Below are 25,831 nucleotides of genomic sequence, written 5' to 3' on the forward strand. Positions count from 1 at the left end.
CTGTCCATCTGCCAGCCTGCACAGAAAATGTGTCATACTTATAACATCCATTTATATGGCTGTATATTGACTGAAGCAATAATAAGTAAAAGTATGTTGGGGGATACAGCAGGCATCACAACCTGCAGGTTTATGACTGCGAGTCCTGCTTCCTGGGCGTCCTGCCACCGCAGTATGTTTGTATTTGCCCCAGTTTTTTTCAAGAGCTCTAAAAGCCTACCCATCAAATGACATGCAGAGTTTGGGGTTAAATGCAAGTTCTCCATTTTACATGGGGATGTCTGACAGTTCAGTAAATAATTTTGCACTGAGCGCCTGTCTTCACAACCACCCCTCAAGCTCCACCTTACATACGTCTAATTGTCTGATGTCCTAATTCAGCCCTCCCTGAGCTTTGTGCAAAAACAAACAGGCAATTTTTATATGCTGATTCTGAAATAAATGATTTCACGTAAAATAATGTAATTTCCACTGATACTGGTGAATTTAATTGTGTTTTCTTGAACCTCTCAGAGTGATTTGGGATTCTGACAGGTTGACAACATGGAGCTCCAGGCATAATCAGTTAGCCATGATGTGGCACAGAATACAAAGTGGAATTTGATGGCTGTGTTACCAAAAATGGCAGAATGAGTTTAAAGTTTTGGAACTCGAGAAACTGTAAGTAGTTTACCTAAAAAATGAAAAATGTTGAAAAGCATCACATTGGTAATTAGCTAGATATGTGTTCACATCAGATTCGTTGTCATGTTTTCTACAGTCATGACTGCAAATAGTGAGGTTTATTTTGATGCTCAATCCAACGTAGAGTGGCTAAGAAACTGCAGTCATGCACATTTTATGCCTGCTATTGGCTCATACTTAAGTTCTCATGCAGCATTTTTAATTTCAAATACATTTTAAATTATTAAAAACATCTACTCTTAAATATGGCAGATTATCACATCTGGGTTATTTTCTTTATACTAGTAAAATTTGAAGCTGAAACTGTTTTAATGTTACGAAGTGGGGTGATAAAGTGTGTGGTGTTATAGAAAGGAGTATTTATTTGAGCAAATGCAACAGTCAAATGTGTGATGAACAGCTGAACCACATATGGTCAACGCTGCTGTAATCTAGTTCACATCTGTACCAAATTTTTTTCCATTCTGCACCCCCATAGTTGGCGATAACCATGGCTTCAATTTCAGTTTGAAAGTAGTCTGGCTAACGATAGGCAAGAAACCACACTGGCAGTGTGGTTGATCACACCTTGATCAGGCTAGCTGAATCTAAACTATTCCTCTCTGGCTATGCAGTAAAGAGCTTTCAGTAGCTTTTGCGCAGAGAAGGAAAGTAAATATCTAAAATATTATTCATCACACACCAAAACTGTATGCACCAATCAACACATGCCATAAATCTGATTTGTTTCTTTAAAATCCAGAAATGGAACTCTCACTTTAGCCCTGCTTACTTTCTTTTTATTGCTAGTTCATCAGTTATGACTCCTGAATAATATGAATGTCTGTAGCATGCTTTGTTTGTTTAATGTTTGATTACTGAAATATACATCATTATCCTTATTTTGGGTTGAGGGCCGTAAATATGGACAAATATATTGACTAAACCACGGCGACTGTGCTATTGCAATGTATCCTTGTACTTGCCCCGTGCTTCCGTTTCATTGTATCAGTGAATAAAGTTTATCACAACATCACTCATAAATTGTCAGATATACTTTATGCAATTGACAGCCAACAGCCAAGATTATCTCGGATATGCTATCTAACGGGTCACACTATTGACATTATTACGAAACGATAAGAAGGCGGAGAGTGTTTGGGGAACGTAGAGCCAATAGCATAGCCAAGGGGGCGTTTTATGCAAATGTACAAATACACTGTAGCCATCTGCAGCTGGCAACATGCGGTTTGTAGGGAAGGTCGTTGTACCACTCGCTAGCATCAGGTGGACGTTTCAAGACTCATTACTTCCAATGTCGGTGACAGCTTGTGTTTTCTTTGATCTTAGACATTAGCAAGTTATTATTTTCATATATACATTATCCCGCCGAAGTGTCACTATGAAGTTCTGTTTCTTTTATTTTTCGGATTTGATTTAAGATTTCAAACTAACGTGTCACGGTGGGTGTTGGGGAAAAGCGCGAAGTTTCGATCGAGAATTGATTACAACAGGACAGGTGAGCTATTTGCTTCTGGTATCTGACTATTGAAATTAGTTCTTAAAGTAATGTCAAATAGTAGCCTCTTACAATATTTTATGTACCCTGACCTCTTCAGATTCATGATTGTTTATGTCAAATACAATCGTGTGCCCAAAGTAAGCAGAGCACTGTACACGCCGCAAATTAATGCATGTAAGAACGACTGCCGTCAGCATAGTAATGTGAGAACTATTATTAACCATCAAAATGCAGTCTCTAAAATGGTTAGGTAGTTTTCTTACTGGTTTGAGATTAGAGATGTTTAGCTTCATCTTTCATCACGTGTATTAAAGCGGTCAATACAGTGCATATTTAGGCAACAACAAGTTGCTAGCAGACGCCTGGGAGGTAGGTATTTGTGTACTGACTCTGACGTCTTTATGCGTGGATCCTTAATGCTTATAATTTAGAGCTATATTTGGGCTTGCCACAAAAATAATTGCAGGATCGCTGAAGGATGGCACGAAGGTAGTACATTAATTTGCCATTTTAAAAATGAGAAAACCTTGCAAATCATAGACATCACCCAGAATTTTATTTTATTTTTTGGATTGAGCACAGTAATTTGAGTTCCCCCAATTTACTACATGTAGCTTTTTACTTTATCTGTGACGAACAAATGGGCATAGCCAAAACAAGAGTGAAGAAGTTGTGGGCTGAAAGGGTAGGTGTAATTGTTGAAGAGGAGTATTGATAATTACTACTACATTCAAGGTAATTGGTTTTCTTTCTGCAGAATCCATTTAGTTAAATAATTATTTCATTCCATCAGTCTTACAACAAAAGACAGTCACATTTTATTACATGCAATTACCGTTACACTGTTTTCTCAGAAATATTTGTATAGCCTATTATGTAGGCCTATGAGGAACAGCTTAGCATTCAGTCGCAGATATTCTTCAGTGCTGCAGTCTGTTAGTGCTCCAGTCTATCAGTAAGTCATTCTAATTAATAAAGCACTCTCTAGTTAGGTAGTTTGGAGTCAGGATTGTAACCTGAAGGTTGCTTATTTAATTCTCAGGTGGGAAATGATGTCGTAAATGTGTGTAGGGCTTCTCAGCCTGAATTCCTCCTGGAAGTATCCTGCAGTATAAACGGATAACATGTCAGAACGTAAAGTTATGTGCATATCACAGGGGATGCTAGCTTTAAGTCAGAGCCTTGCTAGCGATGCTGCCACAGACAGCTTCACAGAGCTGCAGCAGATGTTTAGTAATTTGAAGCTGGTTTAGTACTTTGAACAAAGAGCAATGATGCCTTTATTCAATGGGGAGGACATTTTCAAGTGGTAATTCAAGCAATTAAATGTGTTCAAAACATTCTGGTTTGTGGACAGGCATGTACAATTAGAACACCTTATAGTTAGGGTAGAGCATAAGATTTGTTTTTAAAAATATGAGAAAAAAAAATATGAAGGAAGTGGAAAAAATGTTTTCATTTCTTCATGGGATCCAAAGCTCTGTTCTTTGATTTTGCTACACAGTAAAATGCCCAGTGTTCATTCAACTCTAACAGAGTATATATGAGTCCAATTGGGATCATGTACGCTGTACATAGAGTTTATTAACACTGGGAATTTTACTGTGTATATCATAAAATTAAGCTCCTAGGTTTAACAGACACACATATATCATAGTTGGTTACTGTCAACTGAAGAGTGGCACAGGCTGTAGAACAACATATGGTGTACGCTAGCCAGCAGTTGAGTTGCCTTTTGTATGTATGTAATGAAGTAGATGTGAAGTTAATGTGCGGGTTGTGATAGTATTCTGGAATAGGGACATATGGAACGTGGTATGGTGGTCCAGGTATTGTTGTACATAGTGGAAGGTCAGGTGAGACTTGTATTCATTGTTTGAATCATTTTTCCACAGTCATTTCAACCAGAGTGTTCAGAAACAGTTACTCATTTCACAAAAGCCACTTTATATGAAATTTGTTATACATTGTCTTCAATATAAAAATTGATAAATGTTTTCCTGATAGATTGGAGTGGCTTCAGCACGAATTGCCCTGAAACTTCACTTGATATGGTGAAGTACATTTGAAATTGCTAAGATGCAAATTATAGTTTTGTTGGTGTTTTTGTTGTGTATTAGTTAGAGAGATTTCAACAAAGGAATCATGCACGTTTTGGGTCAATAGGTTCATGTGGTAAATGTCAATAGGTGCTATTTCATATTTTAGGTTTAGCAAGTTGAGTAAATGTTATCAGGTGCCATGTCATATTTTAGGAATAGCAAGTTGACTTTTGAAATGCATAAAAAGTAAAAGGTCATGGCAAAAACACATTTAACACACACTATTTCTGAGAAAGTAGTAGTAGACATTACTAAGAACCATAATTAAAATAATAAAAATGCATTCACCAAAAGCAATTTGCCAAAATACCTTTACGTACATAGCCTACACTACCTAGGCCTACGCACTACCTTGGTTTTGTATATGTATATGTACAGTGCACTCTGTAAGTATATTTAAAGTGAAACAATTTTTGTTGCTTTGTTTCTCTACTTCAGAAGCAATGAATGAGGTTAACGTGTCGACTATCAGTTTTGGTTAGCAGACGTTTACATCCATATCAGGCGAAGCATGTAGAAATTCCAGCCCTTTTTATACATTGTTCCCCCATTTTGGGGGTAAACGAACAATTGGCTGCTCAGCTGTTTCTTGGCAAGCTGTGTGTTGTTGCATCATTATTTCATACATATATAAGCTAACAAAAGGTCTAGAGTTTATTCTAGGTGTGTAGTTTGTATATGGAGTCTTTTACTGTGGTTTCTCAACATGAGGATCAAAGAAGTGTCAATGCCTGTAAAGCAAGTCATCATGGTGTGGAAAATAAATCCATGGAATCAAATTCAACTGTTTGGTACATCGTTAAGAAGCAGGAAAGCGCTGGTGAGCTCAGAAATAGCAAAAACCTGCTAGACCACAGAAGACCTTTGTAGTGGATGACCAAAGAATATGTTCAATTATGAAGAAAAACTCATTTTCAACTGTCAAACAGATCAAGAACACTCTCCAGGAAGTAGCCATAGGTGTGTCAAAAGACTAAAATAAAGAGACTACACCAGCATGACCTCAGATGGTTCACTGAAAGATGCAAACCACTGGTGAGGCTCAAGGACAGAATGGCCAGTTTAGACCTGGCTAAAAAGTACATTTAAACAGCTGTTGAGTTCTGGAACAAACTCTTATGCAGTGATGAGATTAGTCTTAACATGTACACCAAAGTGAAGGAAAGAGGAAAGTGTGGAGAAAGAAAGGAATTACTCATGATCCAAAGCACTACGCCCCACCCCCCATTATGCTGGAGGTTCTGTTATGGCTTGGGCATGTACGGCTGCCCCTGGAACTGGTTCACTTGTCTTGCCACTGGAACTGGCTCATATTGATGATGTGGCAGCAGTAGGATGAATTCAGAAGTGTACAGAAACATCTTATCTGCTCAGATCCAACAAAATGCTTCAAAAATAATCTGACAATGCTTCACCTTGCAGCTAAAGCAACCAAGGAGTTTTTCAGAGTTGTTCTCGACTGGCTAAGTCAATCACCCAACCTGAAACCAACTGAACATATGTTTCATGTGCTGAAGACAAGACTGAAGGCAAAGATTCCCCACAACAAACAGGAACTGATGATGGCTGCAGTACAGGCCTGGCAGAGCATCCCAAGATACCCAGCATCTGGTGTCTGTGGGTTGCAGACTTCAGGCAGTCATCAAATTCAAAGTATTTGCAACCACATACTAAATATTATTCCTTTTCCAATTATGTTTGTTTCCCTAAAATGGTTGACTTTTTGCAAAAAGGGTTGTAATTTCTACATGGATCACTGGATATGGATGCAAATACCCTTAAATGAAACCTGACAGTCTGTACGTTAACCTCCCTGAAATCCATTGTACTTTAGTACAGAGCCAAAAAAACAAAAATTGTGTCGCTGTCCAAACACTTATGGACTTCACAGTATATATTTTCTTTCCCTTATAAAAGAAGGATGATCCTCAAAGCCTCTGCAAATATACACCCTTCTCTTGCTGTGTGCATCTGTCAGTTTCCCTCTGTGGACAATCTTCTGCTATCAAATAATGTCCTTTATGCAGTTGGTTGTGCTTAGGAAAGAAGAAAAGTACAAAGTGAGTGCTTTAAAAGTGTGTGACATCGTACCCTGAGGCAGACACCAGCCCCGGAACAAAAGTTGCATTTAAATACTTTTTCAATACCTGCTGTAATCACAAGAGGCACACTTGATTACACAGCAGAGACAAGAGCTGAACTCAAAACCCTGTAGGTTATTATAAAAAGGGGAGGTTGCAACCTGAATGTTATACAAAGAAAGCCAAAAAAGATTCCAATTTTTTCTTCTCTCCAAGTTATAGAAAACTCAATTACATTCGTAGCTCTGCTCCCATTGCTGCAACATCCACTGTTAATTAGCTCAAGTGCCAGTGAAATATGTTGCATCACACCAACTGAACTGCACAGTCATTGCAACAGATGACTGCAATTATGAGGCAGCTGGTGCGGGCAGATTGCAGGCTGCCCTGATTAATGAGGGTAATCGTTTGCCATTGCTGAGGCATGGCGGGTTTTTCCTGCTGAAGAGACCCTCCCTCTCTGGGTCATATTCTGTGTTGGGCTGCTGGCCACCGATGGCTCTTGTGCAGTTACAATGAAGTTCCACATTGTTGAGGCATCCCCTCTGATGGCATCATAGCTTCACACTTTGACAGTACATTACATTTACTTTTATCCAAGGTGATGTACAATAAGTGCATACCTAAGGTCATTGGAACAACTATGAACACAGGTCCGATAAGGTACAATACTCATTTTGTATAGTTATTCATAGCCATGAACACATGAAGTGCAGTTCACACAGTGAACATTACTCAGACCTAACCTATGCTAAGTCAAACTAGGAGGCATTACAAACTACAAGATCAAGATGATACAAGGCACAACAAGTGCTGGATGGTACATGTGTAGCATGAAAGAGGGGAATTTAAGTGACTTTTCAGCCATCTTTGACACCAGAATAGGGCAGGGGAAAAAATCTTTTCAGGAAATATAAAAAAATAAAAAATGTTCTTGAAGCAAAAGAAAACAAATAAAAACAATTAAATAAATGTTTTATAACAAAATTGCTATGTACAATTTTGTTTGCCAGTCACTGTTACTTTTTTTGTTTGAAGGGATTTCCACAATCATTGAGCCAATAGAGAAACATGCTGGCACACTCCCAGTATCAATATCTCTGTAAAAGGCCCTTCTGTTCATCTGGGTTAAACTAGCAAGGCAGCTGTGTCTCTACAGTGCAGTCCGTAGGGTCTCCTGCAAAAACGATGCCAGGAACAGAAGAACCTGCCGTTGCCCATTTATGAACATGGTGCAACATTAAAGGTAACAGATATTTTAAAAAATCTACTTCATACTTCATTTATTGTCTTTGGAAGCCACAGAGCATAAACTTTTAATGAGTCTTGCAGTCGTTAGCAGTAAAAAAAAAAAAACCGCTGAATTCAGTACTGGCATTCAGACCTATCGGGTTTGTTTGTTCTCAAGTTATTATCAATCTCTGTAGTCTGCAAACTGAAACTCTCCTTCACTTCCTCAAGCATGCAAATTAGAATTTTAGTATTTGTAATCACGAAACTATTTTTCTCTTGCAGCTAGCTCTAAGTTAGCTGTCACAGATCGATGGCTATGGTTTCTAGTTTTCAGTTTTGTTTTTTTGTTATGCGTTTTAAATCGTAGTGAGTGATTAAAATGCTCTCAAAAGCAAATAAGCCATAAATAGCCTTTAAAAGTAAGGGCCAGTGGAAAACAAAAGAGGTGGAGAAATTGTGAAAAATTGAGTATCTTCTTTATGTTAGAAAGGTAGGGACAGGATGGTGTCCATGGCAGTGGAGAACATTCTCACATCTGTAGCACTCTGCAGTTGTGTGCTGTGTTGCTTGGTTCTGCAGTCAAGGCCTTGCATCAAGAATCAAGGAGAGGAGACAGGCACCTTTACTTTATCTGAGCTAAATCCAGATTTTATAGAGTCACAATGTTGACCAGAGAAATGTTGAGGATTTGGTCTCACATGAGACTGATTAGAGGAAGAAAGACAACTGAATTTTTTGCTGAAAAATTAACATGCCCCATTCAATGACAGCCAAAAGGAAAATATTTAGTGGGTTATTGTTTCCTGAAAGAACAGCATAAGGAAGCTTGTCAAAAGAGCATGCATGACTTGTTGAAAAAAATGTAGAATTTTTTTACTGTTTGTGCGTAAATTGTGCATAAACAGTAAATGTGTGTGATCCTAAATGCTGTGGTTTTGGATAACGAGGCATGAGGGCATTGCATGCAAAGTTCAGATCAAAAGAACAGAGCAGTAATTGCTTTTCTGGTTACAGTGCTTGAAAAATAATATAATTACACTTTATTTGGATCGTCTTGCATGAAAAGATTTAGTAATTGGAGAGCATGACTTGCCTGTATTTATCAAACTTAAAAAAAAAAAAAAAAAATATATATATATATATATATAATAGTCAGCAAATTCAACCAGGGATTTGGTAAACCTAGGACTTACAACATGCAATTAGTTATGTACTGTACTGAAATTGCAAGCCAGCTCTGTGAAAAATAGTCCTGACAGCATTTTGTACCTGGGCTTGTACTCTGAGTCCTATTGTTTCCTGAACTGCGCAGGTCATGGTACAGGAAGCGGTGCCAATGACAGATCTTTATTTTTTTTCAGGTATAGGCCATACCCTTAAGATGGCATTTGCATTTTAGGCATTTAGACTAGACTTTCTTATCCAGAGCAAAATCATCTTTAAAGTAACAAAAGTTGCTACAGAAATGTAGTTTATCCATTTCATCCAACTTTTATGTTTTACGGTGTTCTTATTATTATCTCCGCCAGGCGAGAGCCTTGAGGGGATTATGCGTTTGGTCCCGTGTGTGTGTGTGTGTGTGTGTGTGTGCGTGTGCGCGTGAGTGCGTGTATCTGTCCGCTGCTAATCTCGCATACTACTGGGCCGATCAGCCTAATACTTGTTGTGCATGCTGACAGCAGGCAGGACCTGAATTCTCGAATATTTTGCAAATTGGTCAACGACAAGTATTTTATAGTAATTAATTTCCATCATTGTCCATTGAAATACATTGAGTGCTAACTCCTCACTCCTCCTAACCAGCCGGTAGGGGCCGCAAGTGATCAACAACTGCTTCCTTTTGGAATGAAAGACCAGCGATGTAAAATGTCAATTTCAACGTTAAAATGCCAACAAAATAATCCACCAACTAATGGGGTACGTTAATGTTTGAATCTGTGGCAATTATTTTGTTGGCATTTTCACATTGAAATTGATGTTTTACATCGCTGGTCTTTTGGAATTGTTCCTGTCCAGATTGTTCCTGTCCAGATTTGAAACGAAAGTGCCAGACTATAACGTCAACGTTAGCTCCGTCTAATGCATCGTGGCTGATATGAATGAAATTAGCTAACATGTCACCACCTTTAGCCTTACTTCACTGAATCAGCATTTTTGGGATTTTCAGTGCCACATGGTAGAAACTTGTAATATTGTATTTGTCTGGTTGCATTGATTGTGTAGCCTCTATTGTTGCATCAGCAAAGCTAACACGCCTGGCGGAGATCTGCACTCTACTGAGTGCACTCTTCTAGTTTAATATTAAATGCACTTGTCGTCAAAACCTGCTGGGTTTACTGCTTTGGACATAAAATTATCAAATTACCTTACAAGTAAAATCAATTTGGCAGCTTATATATAACTATACTAATTTAGTAATTTCTGCAATATTTTTATTTACTGAAAAATTTAGAATAATGACATGCCGTTTATTTATTTATGATGATAATGATACAAAATATCCTATTTTGGACAAGATAACGTGTGATGACCTATCAGTGGCAAGTAATGTCTCTCAGTGGCAAGTGGCAAGTGAAGCAGAGTTTCACTTATAGTCCAGTGTCAATACTAACAGACAATACCAATACCTGTAAACCCCAGTGATAACATCTCACTTTAATATAAGTGATTATTTTCCCCCTCAAAATTCTCATTCTCAGGATGTTTATCTGTAGGTTAGACATTTGGATGCAGTTTGATGTGTCTCTACATGTAATTCTACATGTAAGCAAAACTGTTTGATACTCCTTTTCTGTTGCTTTAGCTCTGTGAGCTGACATGTTTCTCAGGATTGTTTTTAATTCAGCTATAAATAGGACACTTCCTCTCTATATTTTCACTTTAGAAAGTGCTAGAAGACCTTTGAGACCAGGTGTACTATTTGAGTTAGTTTGGTGTATGGTACACTGTACCATCAATTGTAGGTCCACTGACAATGTAGATCATCTGGTAATATACTTTCTATCGCAACTGTTTAAAATGTAGTTAGACTGTATCTAATTCGACTGAACAGTTCTGTTATTTTGAATGTTTTAGATTAGGAAGTTTGGATTTATATTTTTGGCTATGTAAATATGGTTCTGGAACTCTATTTTTACCATCTGTACCATCAATTTCTCATTGTACAGCTGAGATAATTCAAAATGACTGGCAAGTAAGAACTGAAATTAGTTATTTCTTTGGCGGTCTCGTGGGTATATCAAATAGACGTATATACTGTACCCATTGTGCTGCTTTTGAATTGGTGCTGCATTTCATTGCGTGGGCACGCTTTTGTTGTGAAACCTATTCGCCTTCAGCATTAGCACATTAGCATTCAGCAGTGTAACAGAGACGCCTGCAGCGGTTGCTCACACAGGAGCTCTTCTCCTCCTCGAAAGGAGGCCGTCTGAGCTGTTTGTTTTCGCCGTCGTCCGGGTGAATCAGTCAGCAATTAGGGTCTTGCCGTCTCAGGAGGTAGGGTGTCTGAGGTGGTGCTTTAGGACCTGCTCTGTTTGTGTATTCTTTTCCACTCTCTGGCCTCTGGGAAGCCGGCGGAGGAAACTGGGCTCTCTCCCAGGAATCGGGGGACGAGGGCGACCGCTTTTGCTGCAATGATTACACTAGCGCGTGATGCTACTGTTTCCTTACCCAATCTCCAATTAGCGTCTTTTTAACCCACGCACTCGGCCCGCATGCCATAATTTTACGTGGAAGTCCAGAGCAGTCAGTGGCCAAACAGTTTGATTGTCTTGTTCATTTGTTTTGTCTGGGGCGAAGCATCTGGAACTCTTTCCCTAGAAGTATGAGATGTTTATATTTAACTCATGTTAATACATGACTATATGGGCTTCGTCACACATTTGTATGCACTCATGGGGCTGTTCACTGCAGTATCCACAGTCAGAACGATTAAAGTACTTAAGTCAGTTAAGGGAGTTTATGCACATTCGGCTGTACATAAACCCTGATGGAACAAAGAATAAATATATAAATAACCTAAATAAAACACTGGGATTAATTACATGTCTCTTTGACCATAAAATGTTAATTATTAAACTTCACAGGGACAGGGGGATTGAGAATACAGTATTTGACCTTTCTGAACAGAAAAAAAACATTTTGGGAGATTAGTATAAAAAGAAAAATTGGCATTCAGTGATTTTTTAAAATTATTATAAGTAAGGACACTTGGGGAAATGGATGAAAGACATGATGATTTGCTAACCTTTTCCTGTGTTCAGGCTTGTTTAAAACATCTTTTGAATTCTCAGTAACATTATACATTATGTACCACCAGATTTGCTGTATTTTTTTTGTATTTAGAGCATTTTTGACAACTGTGTACAATTAGCCAATTATTTTTCCTATTTGACAGTTAGAGGTTAGAGAAACATCTGAAAAGCAGAGGCCATCTAGAATTAGCAGTCATTTGACGCATTTGAGTTGAAGAGCCATGTGGTTAATGAAAAAAATGTGTAAAACCACAAAGAATGAGGCGCGCTGCTCTCTCATTTGTATATATGGACCTATAGGTCTGCAAGGCCCATCGCAGGGGGTTGTCTACAGTAATAGCTACATGGTGATGTGGCTGTGTTGAGAAAGGCGATGATAATAATCTGAATACTGTGGAAGAGATCTTTTTTTCACCTTTATCTAAGACCTCCAACTTCCCTACGGAATCAGGAGCCAGTAACCAAACTATTTACATTCAAACAAGTGTGAAATTTTTCTTCATTTCACTAAGTTTGTTCACCTTCCCGTAACACACAAAGAGAGAGTAACGTATTAACATGTATGGTGAACATTTTCAAGAGGTGCTCCTCTGGAAGCCATACAAACACAGCCTTGAAATAAATAGACCTAATTATCATTATCCAATCGGGAATTGGTTTAATTTTGCCAGGATTTTGGCTGTGTATAAAGACAATAGAAAGGCAGAATTGAATTTCCTGCAGAAGTTATTAATGAAACAAGGAAGGAGAAGCATTTTTGAGGTGAAAATAAGAAAAATTTTGCTTGCTTTTTTGGGGTCATGGGTGTAGTTTAAATGCAAGCCTTTTCACTTCCATTACATTAAAATTACAATTTGTCAGATGGTCTTTTGCAGAGTGACCATGAACAGTCCAAACAGACACACACCTTCATGTTAGTTAGTCCTGCTCTATTTTTACTCGTAAAAAGGTGTGAAGATGTACGATCTTCAGCTCATACTTTATAAGGACATGGCAGTGCAGGAGGTGGATTCCTCCGAAATCCCCCAAATGCCAGTGTGCCTGGCGTAGGTCGGGGTACATTAAGCACTCCGGGGGTCGTGGGAACGCTGGCAGCACATCCGCTCACCAACTGGAGTCTAAAGTCTAAATATAGTGGAGGCTTGTACTCGTCAAATCGGAGAAGGGGAAAAAAATGAAGCAGAAATGTTCCCTTGGGCCTTGCAGCAGACGATGTCACCCTCTCTGGGCAGCGATACTGGTCGCTGCATTAGCATCCTGACACGGCGACTCTCAGCACGACTCAGTCGTTTGGTCAGTTTGAAAGCCTCGGTCAGACATGAGAAATCTCCACATCACACTGGGTCGGAACCCCTCGAAAGCCGGTTTGCGACTCCCTTAATGACTTTTGGTCTAGTGTTGTCAGATGTCGAATTCAATGTGAAGCCGGCTTTAGGCTTGGTCACCACATTAGTGTCCTTACAGTGCGACTCTCGGGCTCATCACATTAGAGTCCCGAAACAGCAACTCTCAGGCCTGGTCACCGCGTTAGCATCCCGACACTGTGACTCTCAGGCCTGGCACCGTACATCCCAAACACCTCGCCTGGTCACAGGTTAGCATCCCGACACTGTGACTCTCAGGCCTGGTCACAGCGTTAGCATCCCGACAAAAACTCTCAGGCCTGGTCACCACGTTAGCATCCCTACACTGTGACTCTCAGGCCTGGTCACCAGGTTAGCATCCCGACACTGTGACTCTCAGGCCTGGTCACCGCGTTAGCATCCCGACACTGTGACTCTCAGGCCTGGTCACCAGGTTAGCATCCCGACACTGTGACTCTCAGGCCTGGTCACCACGTTAGCATCCCGACACTGTGACTCTCAGGCCTGGTCACCGCGTTAGCATCCCGACACTGTGACTCTCAGGCCTGGTCACAGCGTTAGCATCCCGACACTGTGACTCTCAGGCCTGGTCACCGCGTTAGCATCCCGACACTGTGACTCTCAGGCCTGGTCACCACGTTAGCATCCCAAAACAACAACTCTCAGGCCTGGTCACCGCGTTAGCATCCCTACACTGTAACTCTCAGGCCTGGTCACCGCGTTAGCATCCCGACACTGTGACTCTCAGGCCTGGTCGCCGCGTTAGCATCCCGACACTGTGACTCTCAGGCCTGGTCACAGCGTTAGCATCCCGACACTGTGACTCTCAGGCCTGGTCACCGCGTTAGCATCCCGACACTGTGACTCTCAGGCCTGGTCACCGCGTTAGCATCCCGACACTGTGACTCTCAGGCCTGGTCACCGCGTTAGCATCCCTACACTGTGACTCTCAGGCCTGGTCACCGCGTTAGCATCCCGACACTGTGACTCTCTGACTTTTCACCATGTTAACGTCCCACTGCTGTGACTCTTAAGCCTGGTCACTGGATTACATCTCAACCCAGAGACTCCAAGTCCTGCAGCTGTCTTCGCTAATTTCTGGTAGTGGAGTTAATAAATATACAAAAAGCCCTAATTATGCCAAAAGTATTCTCATTCGGTATTTATTTTAATGGTATGACTTACTTTAAAAAGCTGAAAAAGCCACCTAATTTTACTAAGTTTTCTGACTCACGACTTATGACGAGTTTCAATTTCAGATGGAGTGTTCAAGTTCCTCGTTAATTCCAGTAATCATGAGCGGTTTGAGTGCATAATGGCACCTCTGAATTATGCACATTGATATACATGCCATATTAATGTATATGAGCACAGCATGTTTAGGCATACTTGTCATATTGGTGTTTATATACATGCCATATGGCTTTAGTGTTATTTATTTTTTCACGGTCGAGCTGATGGGTAAGCCTCTTGCAGCTTGGCTTTTCTGCATGGCCATGTGTGCCAGTGACCTTTGACCCCTGTCAGGGAAATGGCCAACATGTTTGCTTTTGGTTTCTGCCCTTTTCTGGCATGTGTACGTTTGCCTCACTTTAACATGGGAGATCAGGGGGTGGATTCGAACTTCCTCTTCTCTTTATTGTGCTGTTTTTCTTATCGGGGGTTTTAATGCAGCTTATTCTACCTTTAAAGGCAGATGGCATATTTTTAACTCTGTCTGGTGGAAACTGGTATTAGTCCCCGGGTATGCCAGTGTGAGGGGGTGTCAGTTTGGGCCTGGGATAAGTTTAGCATGCATAAACTCATCAGGGTATAAATAACACTGTTGTTATAAGGGGGGAGGGGGGGGGGGTTCTTATGCTTCGTCTTTTAAACAAAGCAATGACATTTTCCCATAGAAGTTATCATAAATGTTTGCCCTACACATTTGGGGGAGGGGTCCTATGTTGTTACCCTTGGGGGTTTTAAAGATGTTCCTCCTATGTGGACTTGCCCAATGACCATGTGTATAGATAAATGTCTTTTAAGGTTTGTCACTTTTGTGGGCCTAGACGGCTGCCGTTTTCTTGAAAAAAATATGAAAATGAGTGTAAAATTCTGCATTTTTAACAGATAAACCATTCGTCTGTGACCACACTCAACAACAATGGGGAGAAAGAAAATTCAGATCTCACGGATTCTTGACCAGCGAAACCGACAGGTAAAATGCTACACAAAGTTCTATTGAGAGAGTTTATAAACAAAATATAGGTGAATAAGAATGTGGATTAATGTTTTTTTTTTTTTTTTAAATAGGCCTTTGGTCTGGAAGTCAAGTCACCACATGAATTTAAATCGAAGTGTAGATGATGAGCATGCATACCGATGTGTAACCTAAATATTTCAGTCATCGATTTGTATAATGTGAACTCAAGTTATTTTTATATTGAAAACTGAAGTGTAGATTTCTCTCTCTCTAGAACCAAACCATTATATTCAGCATTCTGTCCCTGCAGATTAAAGGAAGTCAGATAAGCCACTCTGCTTTTGCGCGAGTCTGACTGCTCAGCTCTTTTGTCAGGTGACCTTCACCAAGCGGAAGTTTGGGCTGATGAAGAAGGCCTACGAGCTCAGCGTGCTGTGCGACTGCGAGATCGCCCTCATCATCTTCAACAGCACTAACCGCCTCTTCCAGTACGCCAGCACCGACATGGACAAGGTGCTGCTCAAGTACACCGAGTACAGCGAGCCCCACGAGAGCAGGACCAACGCAGACATCCTGGAGGTACAATATGGCACCCTGATATCAAACACACCCGCATGTACAGAAGATACTGTACACTGCCCAGATGCATTGCTGATATCAAACACACCTGCATGTACTGGAGATACACCACCCTGCCCCAATGCATTGCTGATATCAAACACACCTGCATGTACTGGCAATATGATGCTCTGCTTCTATGAATGACTGATATCAAATACACCTGCTCAGTAAAATTTTCAGTGTTGGCTAAATCACTAAATCACAGAGTACATATGATCCCTGTTGGATTCATATGTACATAGGTACCTGTTAGAGTTGAATTAACACTGGACACTTCACTGTGTGCACATACCTGAAGTACTGCACCCTAGTCCTATGCATTACTCATATCTAGCATGACTGTACTTGCCGGAGGTTCTGCACTCTGTCCCTATGAATTACTTATATCTAACACTTCTGTCTATATGAGCCCCAGTTTCTGAAGAAACCATTTGCATTTATAAAGAACATTGCAGGCAAAACAATGAGATCACTCATTGACTCTGTGAAGTGATGTCATATCAAGATGCTTTTTGGGGGCAGAAAACAGAGTGGGAAAAACCATATCATCCATTTATTTAGTACACATCAAAAGTTTACACATAATTATACATCCTGTCGAAATGTCAGAGCTCAACAAACTAATAAAAGCTGCAGTACCTGAGAAACATGTGGTCTTTTTGCGTCACCGCGACGACAGGTGTGCCTTAATTTCATAATAAAAGCGCGGCCTTCATTGCGACGCAGTGTGCTCAGAGGCCGTGTTGTCTCTGCTGCCCCCGCTGTTGCAGACCCTGCGCAGGAAGGGCCTGGGGCTGGATGGGGCGGAGCTAGACGCGGAGGAGGCCGTGCAGGTGGCTGCGGAGAAGTACCAGCAGCTGAACGAGGGCCTGGACCTCACCGTGGCACGCCAGCGATACTACGTAAACACAAAGGCTTTTATTGTTCTTTGGATAAGCTGGGCCCAAGAGCACACAAATTCCACAGGGTGGACATTGTGTTCCGGTTGGTTCTGAATTCCACAGTGTGATACAGAGTGGTTGTGAATGTTTCAGTTTGGTGCTGCAGCACTGGCAGGCGAATGTGGTTTTTTCCCCCTTATGTCTGTGTGTGAACATAGCCTTACTTCACTAATAGGCCTTATTCATGATAATCTTTCTCATTTGGGCTGGCTTACAAATGACACACCCTCCCCAGATAATGTAAATGAAACAGAATTAATCAGATAGCATGGTTGGGTGGGAAAATTTCAGATTAAAGTTTTTGAGCAGTTATATTTATATATTTTTTTGTTTTTTTCTACTTCAGTGCTACATTCAGCTTCATACAGAAATTATTAATAGGCTCTACCAAGAAAACAATGATGGAATAATTATCATCATTATCAAGTAATTATTTGCTTTCCAATAAAAAGTCAATGGTATGGGACACAGCCTCATGTTTTGTTGGCTTTCTAACCATATAGGCTGCATTTTGTGAAGCATATTTTTTCCTGTCTTCTCATTTTAAGATTCTGCATGATCCTTAGATATTCCATGGGTGTTATTTCTCTTGCTTTTCTCTTGCTCCGCCTCTGGCCACTCAGGCACCCCCTGTCCTCACTCCAGAGGCCCAGTACTTGGTGGCCACAGGCTGTGAGAACGGATTCAGTCCCCCTGGCCTGGGGGCGCACCGGACCCCAGCCTTCAAGCCCGTCGGGCCGAAACTGGGCTCCCCGGGAGCACACCACACGCTCTCTTCTCTCGTACCCCCACACTCAGGTGAGGCACTCATTCTTAAAGTGCAGAGATAGGGGGCACCCCGGGCGGTGGCATGGTGGTGTAGCTGTCAAGCGTAGACCATTCACCCCAAAGACTGCACATCTAACACATATGCATCATTGTGCCATTACATCAAGCATAAAACAACAAACAAAAACAAAAAATGACAACTTTGTTTTCTCAATGCCATGTCTTTTACTAGCTTTACGAACGCGAGGCTTCGGTTTCGCCTGTGTAGTAATATCCATGCAACGCACCTCCATCATTCACAAGATGTGTCTGTTAGGGTGACTAATTGCTCACCTAAGCTGATCACCGCAGACAACCTTCCGAACTGACTAAAAGCTGGTCGGTTCGCGTTATCTATTCCGGCTCGATAAGTCTGTCAGATATGGAGAGATGAAAGTGGCGGTGAGGCTGTAGCTGTTTAAAGAGGGCTGGGAGGTCTGCTGGTGACACCGCAACATCCCCCCGCGGGGGTTTTCTGGGGCAGGAGAGAGCTCTGCCTTTACTGACGTCTCCCGAATGCACGAGGGCAGCTGTGGCTGTTCTCAGCATAGAAGCACTTCCCTGAGTTTACTGTCGCTTCAGCTCGGCTGGGCTCAGCTGCCTCTGCACACAGGAAGTGAGCCTCCGTGGCACCCTAAACCAACTTCCCCCCCCCCCCCCAACGCTGGAGACCAATTTGTGGTTTGTGTTCTGTGTGTCACACCTGCAGGTCATCGCTGTTCAGACTTCAGCTATTAGTGTATGGCTCTTAAAGGTACAACGCTAAGGGTTAACGTGTGAACTGAACATTCTAATGCTGATGTAACAATCACTACTGATAACTGAAAGCAATGGAGTACTAGAACTCTGACTCTGGGAATTAAAAAACAAAAACATTCTGAAAACCCTACTCTTGAAAGGGTTAACAGCTGAAGACTTCCTTAATGGGCTCCTGTCTGTGTCTAACCATGTCCTTCCACATCAGCATGTTGCTGTAGCTAACCCTTACCTCTCTCTTTGTCTCCTAATAACTGCTATTAGTATATGGCCGTTAAATGTACACATCAAACATGCCCACAACTGCAGCCACTGAGATCAAGAGAGGAACTCTCATTCAAAACTCCGGTCTCTCACAGAGAGGAACTCTCATTCAAAACTCCGGTCTCTCACAGAGAGGCTGTCTATTCTGGGTATGTGTGCAACTGCGCACCATTCTGGGTGACATGTTTGAGTGGCAGTGAGACTTTGATTGGCTCTCATACTGTGAATATTATGGCAATGGCTAGAGACTTTATTGGTGGTAATTAGTTTACAAAAATGATGATTGGGGTGGTGCATTCAGGATAATTGTTTGATGGGTAGCTTAAAAAAAGACTGTCAAATTGTTGGTGGAGGACGGAAATACAAGCAAGAGGCAATTTAGTGGCCCTAGTTATAAAGAAAGTGCACTTGGGTTTTCAACATAATCATAAATGATAGACAAATGATTAATTTTGGACTTCAAATGACTAATGTCATCTTATGTCACTGGCCATCTGCACATGTTTTTTACTGAGTTGTGAAAAGTTAACAAGAGATTTTATGTGAAACCTTTCTTAACCACTTACGCCCTTCGTGCAATTGAGTGATAAATGCAAAGCAGTTTTTATCAAGCTAGCATCATGGCAAGAAAATAATAAGTAGAACTTTACAGAAAGGCCATGAAAAAAAAATTGCCTCCCCAACTGAGCGACTGAGAGAAAGTCCATTTAACCCACATCCTGTTTTTCACTTCCTGTTTTTCTTTCTCTGAAGGCATTGGCTACTCGATGTTCTCCCATGGCAACCTGAGCAGAGCTTTGGAGATGAAGACTCCACCCCCCCTGAACCTGGGCTGTGAGAACCGGCGAGCCGAGGCACACCCCGGTCTGCCTGGTGCGCGCGCCAACCTGAGCAGCGCGGTGAGGAGCAGCACCCCTGCGCCAAACTACAAAACAAAATGTCCTGTGTCATTTCCCATGCTATAGGGCCCATGTGAACTCTGTGATTTAACACTGAACATTCTGCTGTGTATGCTCATGCTCACGCCGCGTATGTGATCGGCTCCAAAATGGCCGTGTTGAACTGCAGTAGCGGCTGCATTGCTGTTAGTTCTGCTCTGGCGTGCGCGGCTGCAGATGATGCGACTCCGCGATGCCTGGGATTTACACCGGCACCTGTCTGCTTTTCCTTTCTTCTTGCAGAGGGTGCTTTACCAAGGCATGCACTCTGGGAGCCATTTGATGGGCGTGGGCAAAGCGGGGCTTCTAGGTCACAGTCTGGGGGAGTACGGCCTCTCCCCTGCTGGCATCCCTGGTAAGCAGGCAAGCCTCTCTGTCAACAGCTCAGAATGGGCCAACGGCATTTTTGCCTTTGAGGTGCAAGACCACAAACACGTGATTAGAATGTTCTTAAATGAACATTCTAATGCTGATGTCACAATCACTACTGGTAATAGAAAGCACGAATTTGGAATTTAACAAAAAAAACATTCAGAAAAACCTACTCTTCAAATGGTTAACAGTTGAGGACTTCCTTAATGGGCTGTCTATAACAATGTCCTTCTAAATTAACCTGTTACTGTGTAAAATGCCCGCTTCTCTGTTTGTGACTCCTAATAACTTGTTTTGATTTTGAGACGCCATAAATAAAGTCTAACATGGACCGTGAAAGTCCCCCCGGTCAAGTTTTTTTGTTTTGTTTTTCCACTTGACAGTTGCCAGCCCAGAATGGAATGGCGGGTCATTCTAAGAATGTTGATTATGACGTACTTCTTCCTCTCTCTAGAATATCCCCACCCGAGCTTCTCTCATTCTGTGAACCTACAGCGAAACTCAGTGAGTTCCTGGCAGCCAGCACAGCACCAAGAGGCACACGCGTCTCACATCGGTCCAGGGTGAGGACCCTGCGCTTCCCTGTGTGTTTGTTAGGCCATCCACACGCAGCGGCTGCAACAAATGACATAACTGATGCATTACCAACGCAGATCTCGTTTGCCCTTTTCACTATTGGTCTTAGTTACTGCATGTTAAATCAAACCAAATCAGATAAATTTTACTTATATAGCACTTTTTACAGAAAACCATCACACAGACGCTTTACAGAGTCACAAGGAAAATTGGGCATATGTGGTATTACTGTGGTATTACGTGATATTACTGATTGCAGAACAGTGGCCAAAGGAAAGGAGCATGTTTTAGAATTTACTTGAGTGAGTGTGGGGAATGGGAGCTTTGCCAGAGAACATTTGTAGACCCAAAACAGGGGGTACTCTGTTCATAAATGTATGCAATTCCGTTGGAAATTTGCTTTTCGAGAAAATGTTGAGAAAAGGTTGTATAAGGATTTTGAGAAATTTCTAACTTGTCTGTTAGCGCCATCTAAAGGCTAACATTTGTATTGCATATATAAATAGCGTGTGCAGCGGAACTGCCTGCAGAGGGACAGTCATTTTGAATTACGATTCTTCAGATTCATTTTTAAGAGAAGGATGGTTTAATGCATTTCTATTGTGTAATGAAAAAATGTACCTGAAGAGAATTTTAAATGGATACAAAGAAAGAATATTGTGTCTTTACTACTTTTCTAAAAACCTTTTATTTGATACATTTTTTTTATTGTTTGGGTAAGGTTTTCGAGTACTGAATCCAATCACACATTGATTACAACAAGACAAACAAAGAAGCCAATATCTACAGCATGATAAATTGCTAGAGGCTAAAAGAAAAATGCGGTAAATCTTTACATGTTCCACTACATTAGCGCTAAATACATATAAAACATTGAAGGTAGTTGTGAAGAATGCTGGATAATACAAACTATACCCTATACTGGCACTTTGGCACAAAATGTGTTGGATTTAACACAAAAATAGTAACACAAAAAGTGTGTTAACGCACCCTTTTTGGGAGTGTACTGAATGTGTACATAAGTGTCCTAACAGCATATGCATTAATGGCTTTTGCAAACAGGGCTGGAAATTTGATCTCATTTTAAAGTGCCTTTATGGAGGTTCCCTACACTCTGCATCATCTTATAGTCCAGGACTTACAGGCCTGGGAGGGAATCATTCCTGAGTAAGGTGTACTGTGATTGGGCCTGAGAGGGAATAATTCCTGAGTAAGGTGTACTGTGATTGGGCCTGAGAGTCAGTTATCTACTGAACGTAGCACTGAATCCAGGAACTCAACCCAAAAGGCATTTTAACCATCACTGTCATACCCTGTAAGGACAGCCGTAGAGACAACCACCTCTGAAGACCAGGCTAGAGATCCTGCTTTCCTGTTTTCCTGGTTTTACATGTTCTTTTCTTTGAAAATGAGAGGAAATCTATTAAGGTGTGTTGTTATTGAATGCAGTTGCATTGATGTGGAAACCATGACTAATAGACTGGTTTTAAAAAATCTGAAATTGGTATGAAATCCCTTTAATAGTTTGCAGAAGCCTGTGAAAAGACGGCACGTTGGCGTCGCTGATTTCCGTTTCTTTTCGCAGAGTGCCCGATGGAGGGTGTGCATTTTCGGCGCAGACGTCCCCGTCCTGCTCGCCGGCTCATTCCTCCCTCAACCTCAGCATCAAATCAGAGCGGCTCTCCCCAGAGCACACCTGCTCCCCGACCACGCCCCCTCTGCACCACATGATGCATCACTCGCCTATCAGCAGCGCGCATTCCGTGGGCTCGATCGCTCAGGAGCCGTATGCAGCCAATGAGAGGGAGGGCTTCCATAAAGGGACGTACCCAGCTCAGCATAATGCGGCCAAGGCCCAGTCAGAAGATAAGACTCGACCGCTCACTAGGCGATTAGAGATTGAGGAAGGGTGGCCCAGATAGCTGGACGGCTGCTCCCGGGGGTTGGGAGTTGGGGGGTGGGTGGGGGTTGGGGGCTGACTCATTATTTTTAAATATCCCCGAGGACAGGGCCCACTGCTAGACCCTCCCTGTGGGGCCATGAGCATGTATGTGACTCTGCATTTCTCCCAGACACTGTGAGGAAAGATGGTCTGGGTATTTTGTGTTTAATTAGCCCGTTGCCTTTCTGAGTGGATGGGGGAGAGCAGGACTCCATAACACTGTGTTCCCCTTGCCTGAGCTGCAATAGACTGTAGAGTGCTGTGTGTGTGTGTATAATCTGGCCTGTTTGTTCAGTATGCAGCAGTGTTTAAACTGACCTTTATTTTGAAGCCTTTAATGCCATATACACTTAAATGGTTCAACAAATAAACTGGGGGAAATATTCGTAAAGTGTCTCAGAAGAGGGGATTGCGGATCTAGGGTCAGGTTTCTCCTGCCCGTAGTCCAGACCTATCCAGTCTGAGCCAAATGGCAAAACTGATCCTAGGTCAGTACTTCTGCTCTGAGACACTTCATGAATACAGGCCTCAAATATGTGCCCTGTTCAATTCGTACACTGTGTCTGGGGCTAAGGCTATATTGATCAAAATCAATAACTGGTGGTATAACTGACGTGGCTGCCTCTTGAGACCAATTACACATGAGAACTTGTTCAGAAGGTTTTCCTCATTTATCATTTGGACGTAATTTCTGTACTCGGGTGTTCAAATCGATTACATGATGGAAAGGGAAACCAATGAAGTAATGTAGTGGACTGGTGTATTGAAGAGCAATTCATTAATTTGTCTCTCAGGGAATTTTTGGTATCAGAAAGTTTTTTTCTACCTTCAACAGTTAACATATTATGAAATATGGTAACTATTGAAATTATAGCTTTTAACAAGAACTTAACACTGTAATGTTTTGTATTTGTCTGGAGTTTTAAGGACACTTGATTACAATACAAAATAATGAAAAAAAAACATGCATTTGAAGACCAAAGGTTTAGGGAAGACATATTATGTAAATGTTAACATTTTATTTAAAGGAAATTAAATGCTTCTGTAACGATATTGCAAAACTGCTTTTGCTGTTATGGGTTTTCCTGTCGCTCAAGGAAAGAATTTTGTTTTCAGGTATAATTGCAATTGTATGTGATTGAACAATATTACAAAAATTCTTTCACTATTGTGGATTTTCCTGTTCAAGAGAATCATTTTGTTTTCAGGTGTAATTGCGAGCAGTTATACATAACAAAAAGGTTCATTTCTTAGGTTCAAAGACCAGTTTATGTTCTTGTATTTTTATGTGCTCTTTTTATTCTGCAACTAAGGAAAGAAAAGCTCTAAAAGAGGTTACTTGCACTGCTTTTTTATTTAATAGCTTTGAAACAAGTTAAGATCTTTAACACTTTTGTTCTTTTAATTCTTACAGTAGCTATGAGCTTCTTCTTCTTTTTAAAAAGATAAAGCACTCTTACTTTCCAAAGGGAACAGGGCTTTATTATGAGGAAAAGGGAGAGCGTGTTACTATTTAGCCTTATTCCATTCACTCTTAATTTTAATTTAAAATGCTTTATGTGAAAATTCTGTGCACTGATTTAATGGAGATAATTATGGTTTTATAAAATGTTAGATGTTAGATTTTTTTACATTCAAGTAGTATCATTGCTTTGTCTAGAAATTACATTTTAAAATTATCATTAAACGTAATGATAATTTTACGCTTTTCTTTATTGTATACACTAGATGTATTAATGTTATTTTTGTGTGCTGTCTTTTTTTTCTTTCTACGTTTGAGTGTTATAAAAGTGGTAAACTTTGAATTACGAATGATTAAAAGACCGTTTTGAAAACTGGCTAATAATAGAAATGTTTCTGTTTTGCTGTTATGCTATCTGGTGTGCGTCATCATTGTTGCCCACAAGAGGTCACCCTGTCCCCTGGTGTTCATTTCAGAGTCAAGTGTGGTCATGTTTTAATGCAAATGCATTCCTGTCAGATCCAAACTTTGCTTCTCATTAATGGATCCTTATTGTTCCCTCACAAAAGAGACATCTGAGGGGAGTGCCTGGGAAAGTTTAGCCGTGCGATGCAGCCACGTCTCTCATCCTTTAAATTATGCAGTATGGCGGGTCAGCGCGAATGGCTGTTTCCCACAAATTGCTCGTTTGTGCCGCGTGTTTTTGTTGCTTTGACTAAATTTTAAGAGATTCGGCAGCGGTCTGATCAGAAGAATATTTTCTCTGTTCATTATGCCTTAACTGACACTGATTTATATTGGGAACATAAAAAATAAAATCTAAACATAATTTCATACTGCCTGTTTCTTTCTCGTCAGGCACTGAAATCTCGCTAGCCTGGAGCTAAAACTCCTGGATTGTACAGGCTCAGGAAACTAATCTCAGTGTGGGCTTAATGGAGGTTATTTGACAAACCATTCACAAGGCATCAGTCAATTTTTGACTTAAATAACTGACCAATTCCCTGTACTAATCTGTGAACTGTGTGCCTCAAAATTTATGGTTATTTCCAGTGACTTCTGTCTTCAATCAACTGTTTTAGGAAAGGGAATAGTGTTAGTCCACCCGTCTCTTTATTTAATTGCTTTCTGTGCACTGGCGTCTTTTATGTTTGTCATATTTCCATGCGTTTATTTTTTGAATATTTCCATTCATTTCACATTTCTGTCATTAGAATACAATTGATAGTTGTCACATACATAGCGTATGGATGAGGGTATATATTAGAAACACTGCATAAATGACAATTGCATTTGTATATTGTAAAAAAAAAAAGTGAATACAAGATGCTTAACTACAAGTACACAACATTTATTTAATGCATGTGTACATTCATAGTGGCTCTACTGCTTCCTGGAATATTGTCCTAAAATGTGTTCTAAAATTGCCTCAAAATGTCCACTCTTTGTGCACACCCTCATCTCTCCGCAAATAAAAAGAAAGTCACTGGGGTTACGTCTGGGCGGCTCCCCTGAGAGCGAGAGCCAGTCTGCAGGGCATGTCTGAATTCTATGCTTCCTCGTCCCTATAGCAACAGCCATGGCTGCTTGAGGCCCCAGACTGGGTCTCCAAACAGATGCACATAATTAATGTAATTATATAGATATGTCACTTCTGTCACCTTCCAGTTCATTAAGCCAGAACATTCTCCCAGACCTGTCAGGAGCCTCTTGATTTTAGAAAGAAGAAGAAAAAAAAGCCTAACTGGT

At 41.0% G+C, this 25,831-nt stretch overlaps 1 protein-coding gene across 2 annotated transcripts; it reads left to right on the top strand.

The window, feature by feature from the left end:
- The first annotated feature begins 1,911 nt into the window (after positions 1-1,911).
- On the top strand, positions 1,912-24,916 carry mef2b (myocyte enhancer factor 2b). 2 transcript variants are annotated; one of them, XM_064331769.1, is made up of 9 exons: positions 1,912-2,182; positions 15,331-15,418; positions 15,779-15,982; positions 16,795-16,926; positions 17,589-17,763; positions 19,546-19,691; positions 19,974-20,085; positions 20,557-20,665; positions 22,264-24,916. In XM_064331769.1, exons 2-9 carry the CDS (start codon positions 15,365-15,367, stop codon positions 22,598-22,600), a joined length of 1,269 nt encoding a protein of 422 aa, XP_064187839.1. In that variant the 5' UTR covers positions 1,912-2,182; positions 15,331-15,364; the 3' UTR covers positions 22,601-24,916. The 2 variants fall into 2 exon arrangements, with proteins under 2 accessions (XP_064187839.1, XP_064187840.1); XM_064331770.1 differs by lacking the exon at positions 1,912-2,182 and adding an exon at positions 7,463-7,614.
- Positions 24,917-25,831: the final 915 nt, after the last annotated feature.

This window comes from Anguilla rostrata, chromosome 4 (genome assembly GCF_018555375.3).
Source record: "Anguilla rostrata isolate EN2019 chromosome 4, ASM1855537v3, whole genome shotgun sequence".
In the NCBI taxonomy this organism is placed as follows: domain Eukaryota; kingdom Metazoa; phylum Chordata; class Actinopteri; order Anguilliformes; family Anguillidae; genus Anguilla; species Anguilla rostrata.

Excerpts from the sequence above, each read along its gene's own strand:
- mef2b (XM_064331769.1), top strand. The coding sequence starts at position 15,365 with ATGGGGAGAAAGAAAATTCAGATCTCACGGATTCTTGACCAGCGAAAC. Across the intron at positions 15,419-15,778 it reads TTGACCAGCGAAACCGACAG|GTGACCTTCACCAAGCGGAA; the intron begins GTAAAATGCTAC and ends CTCTTTTGTCAG. Across the intron at positions 19,692-19,973 it reads GCGCCAACCTGAGCAGCGCG|AGGGTGCTTTACCAAGGCAT; the intron begins GTGAGGAGCAGC and ends TTCTTCTTGCAG.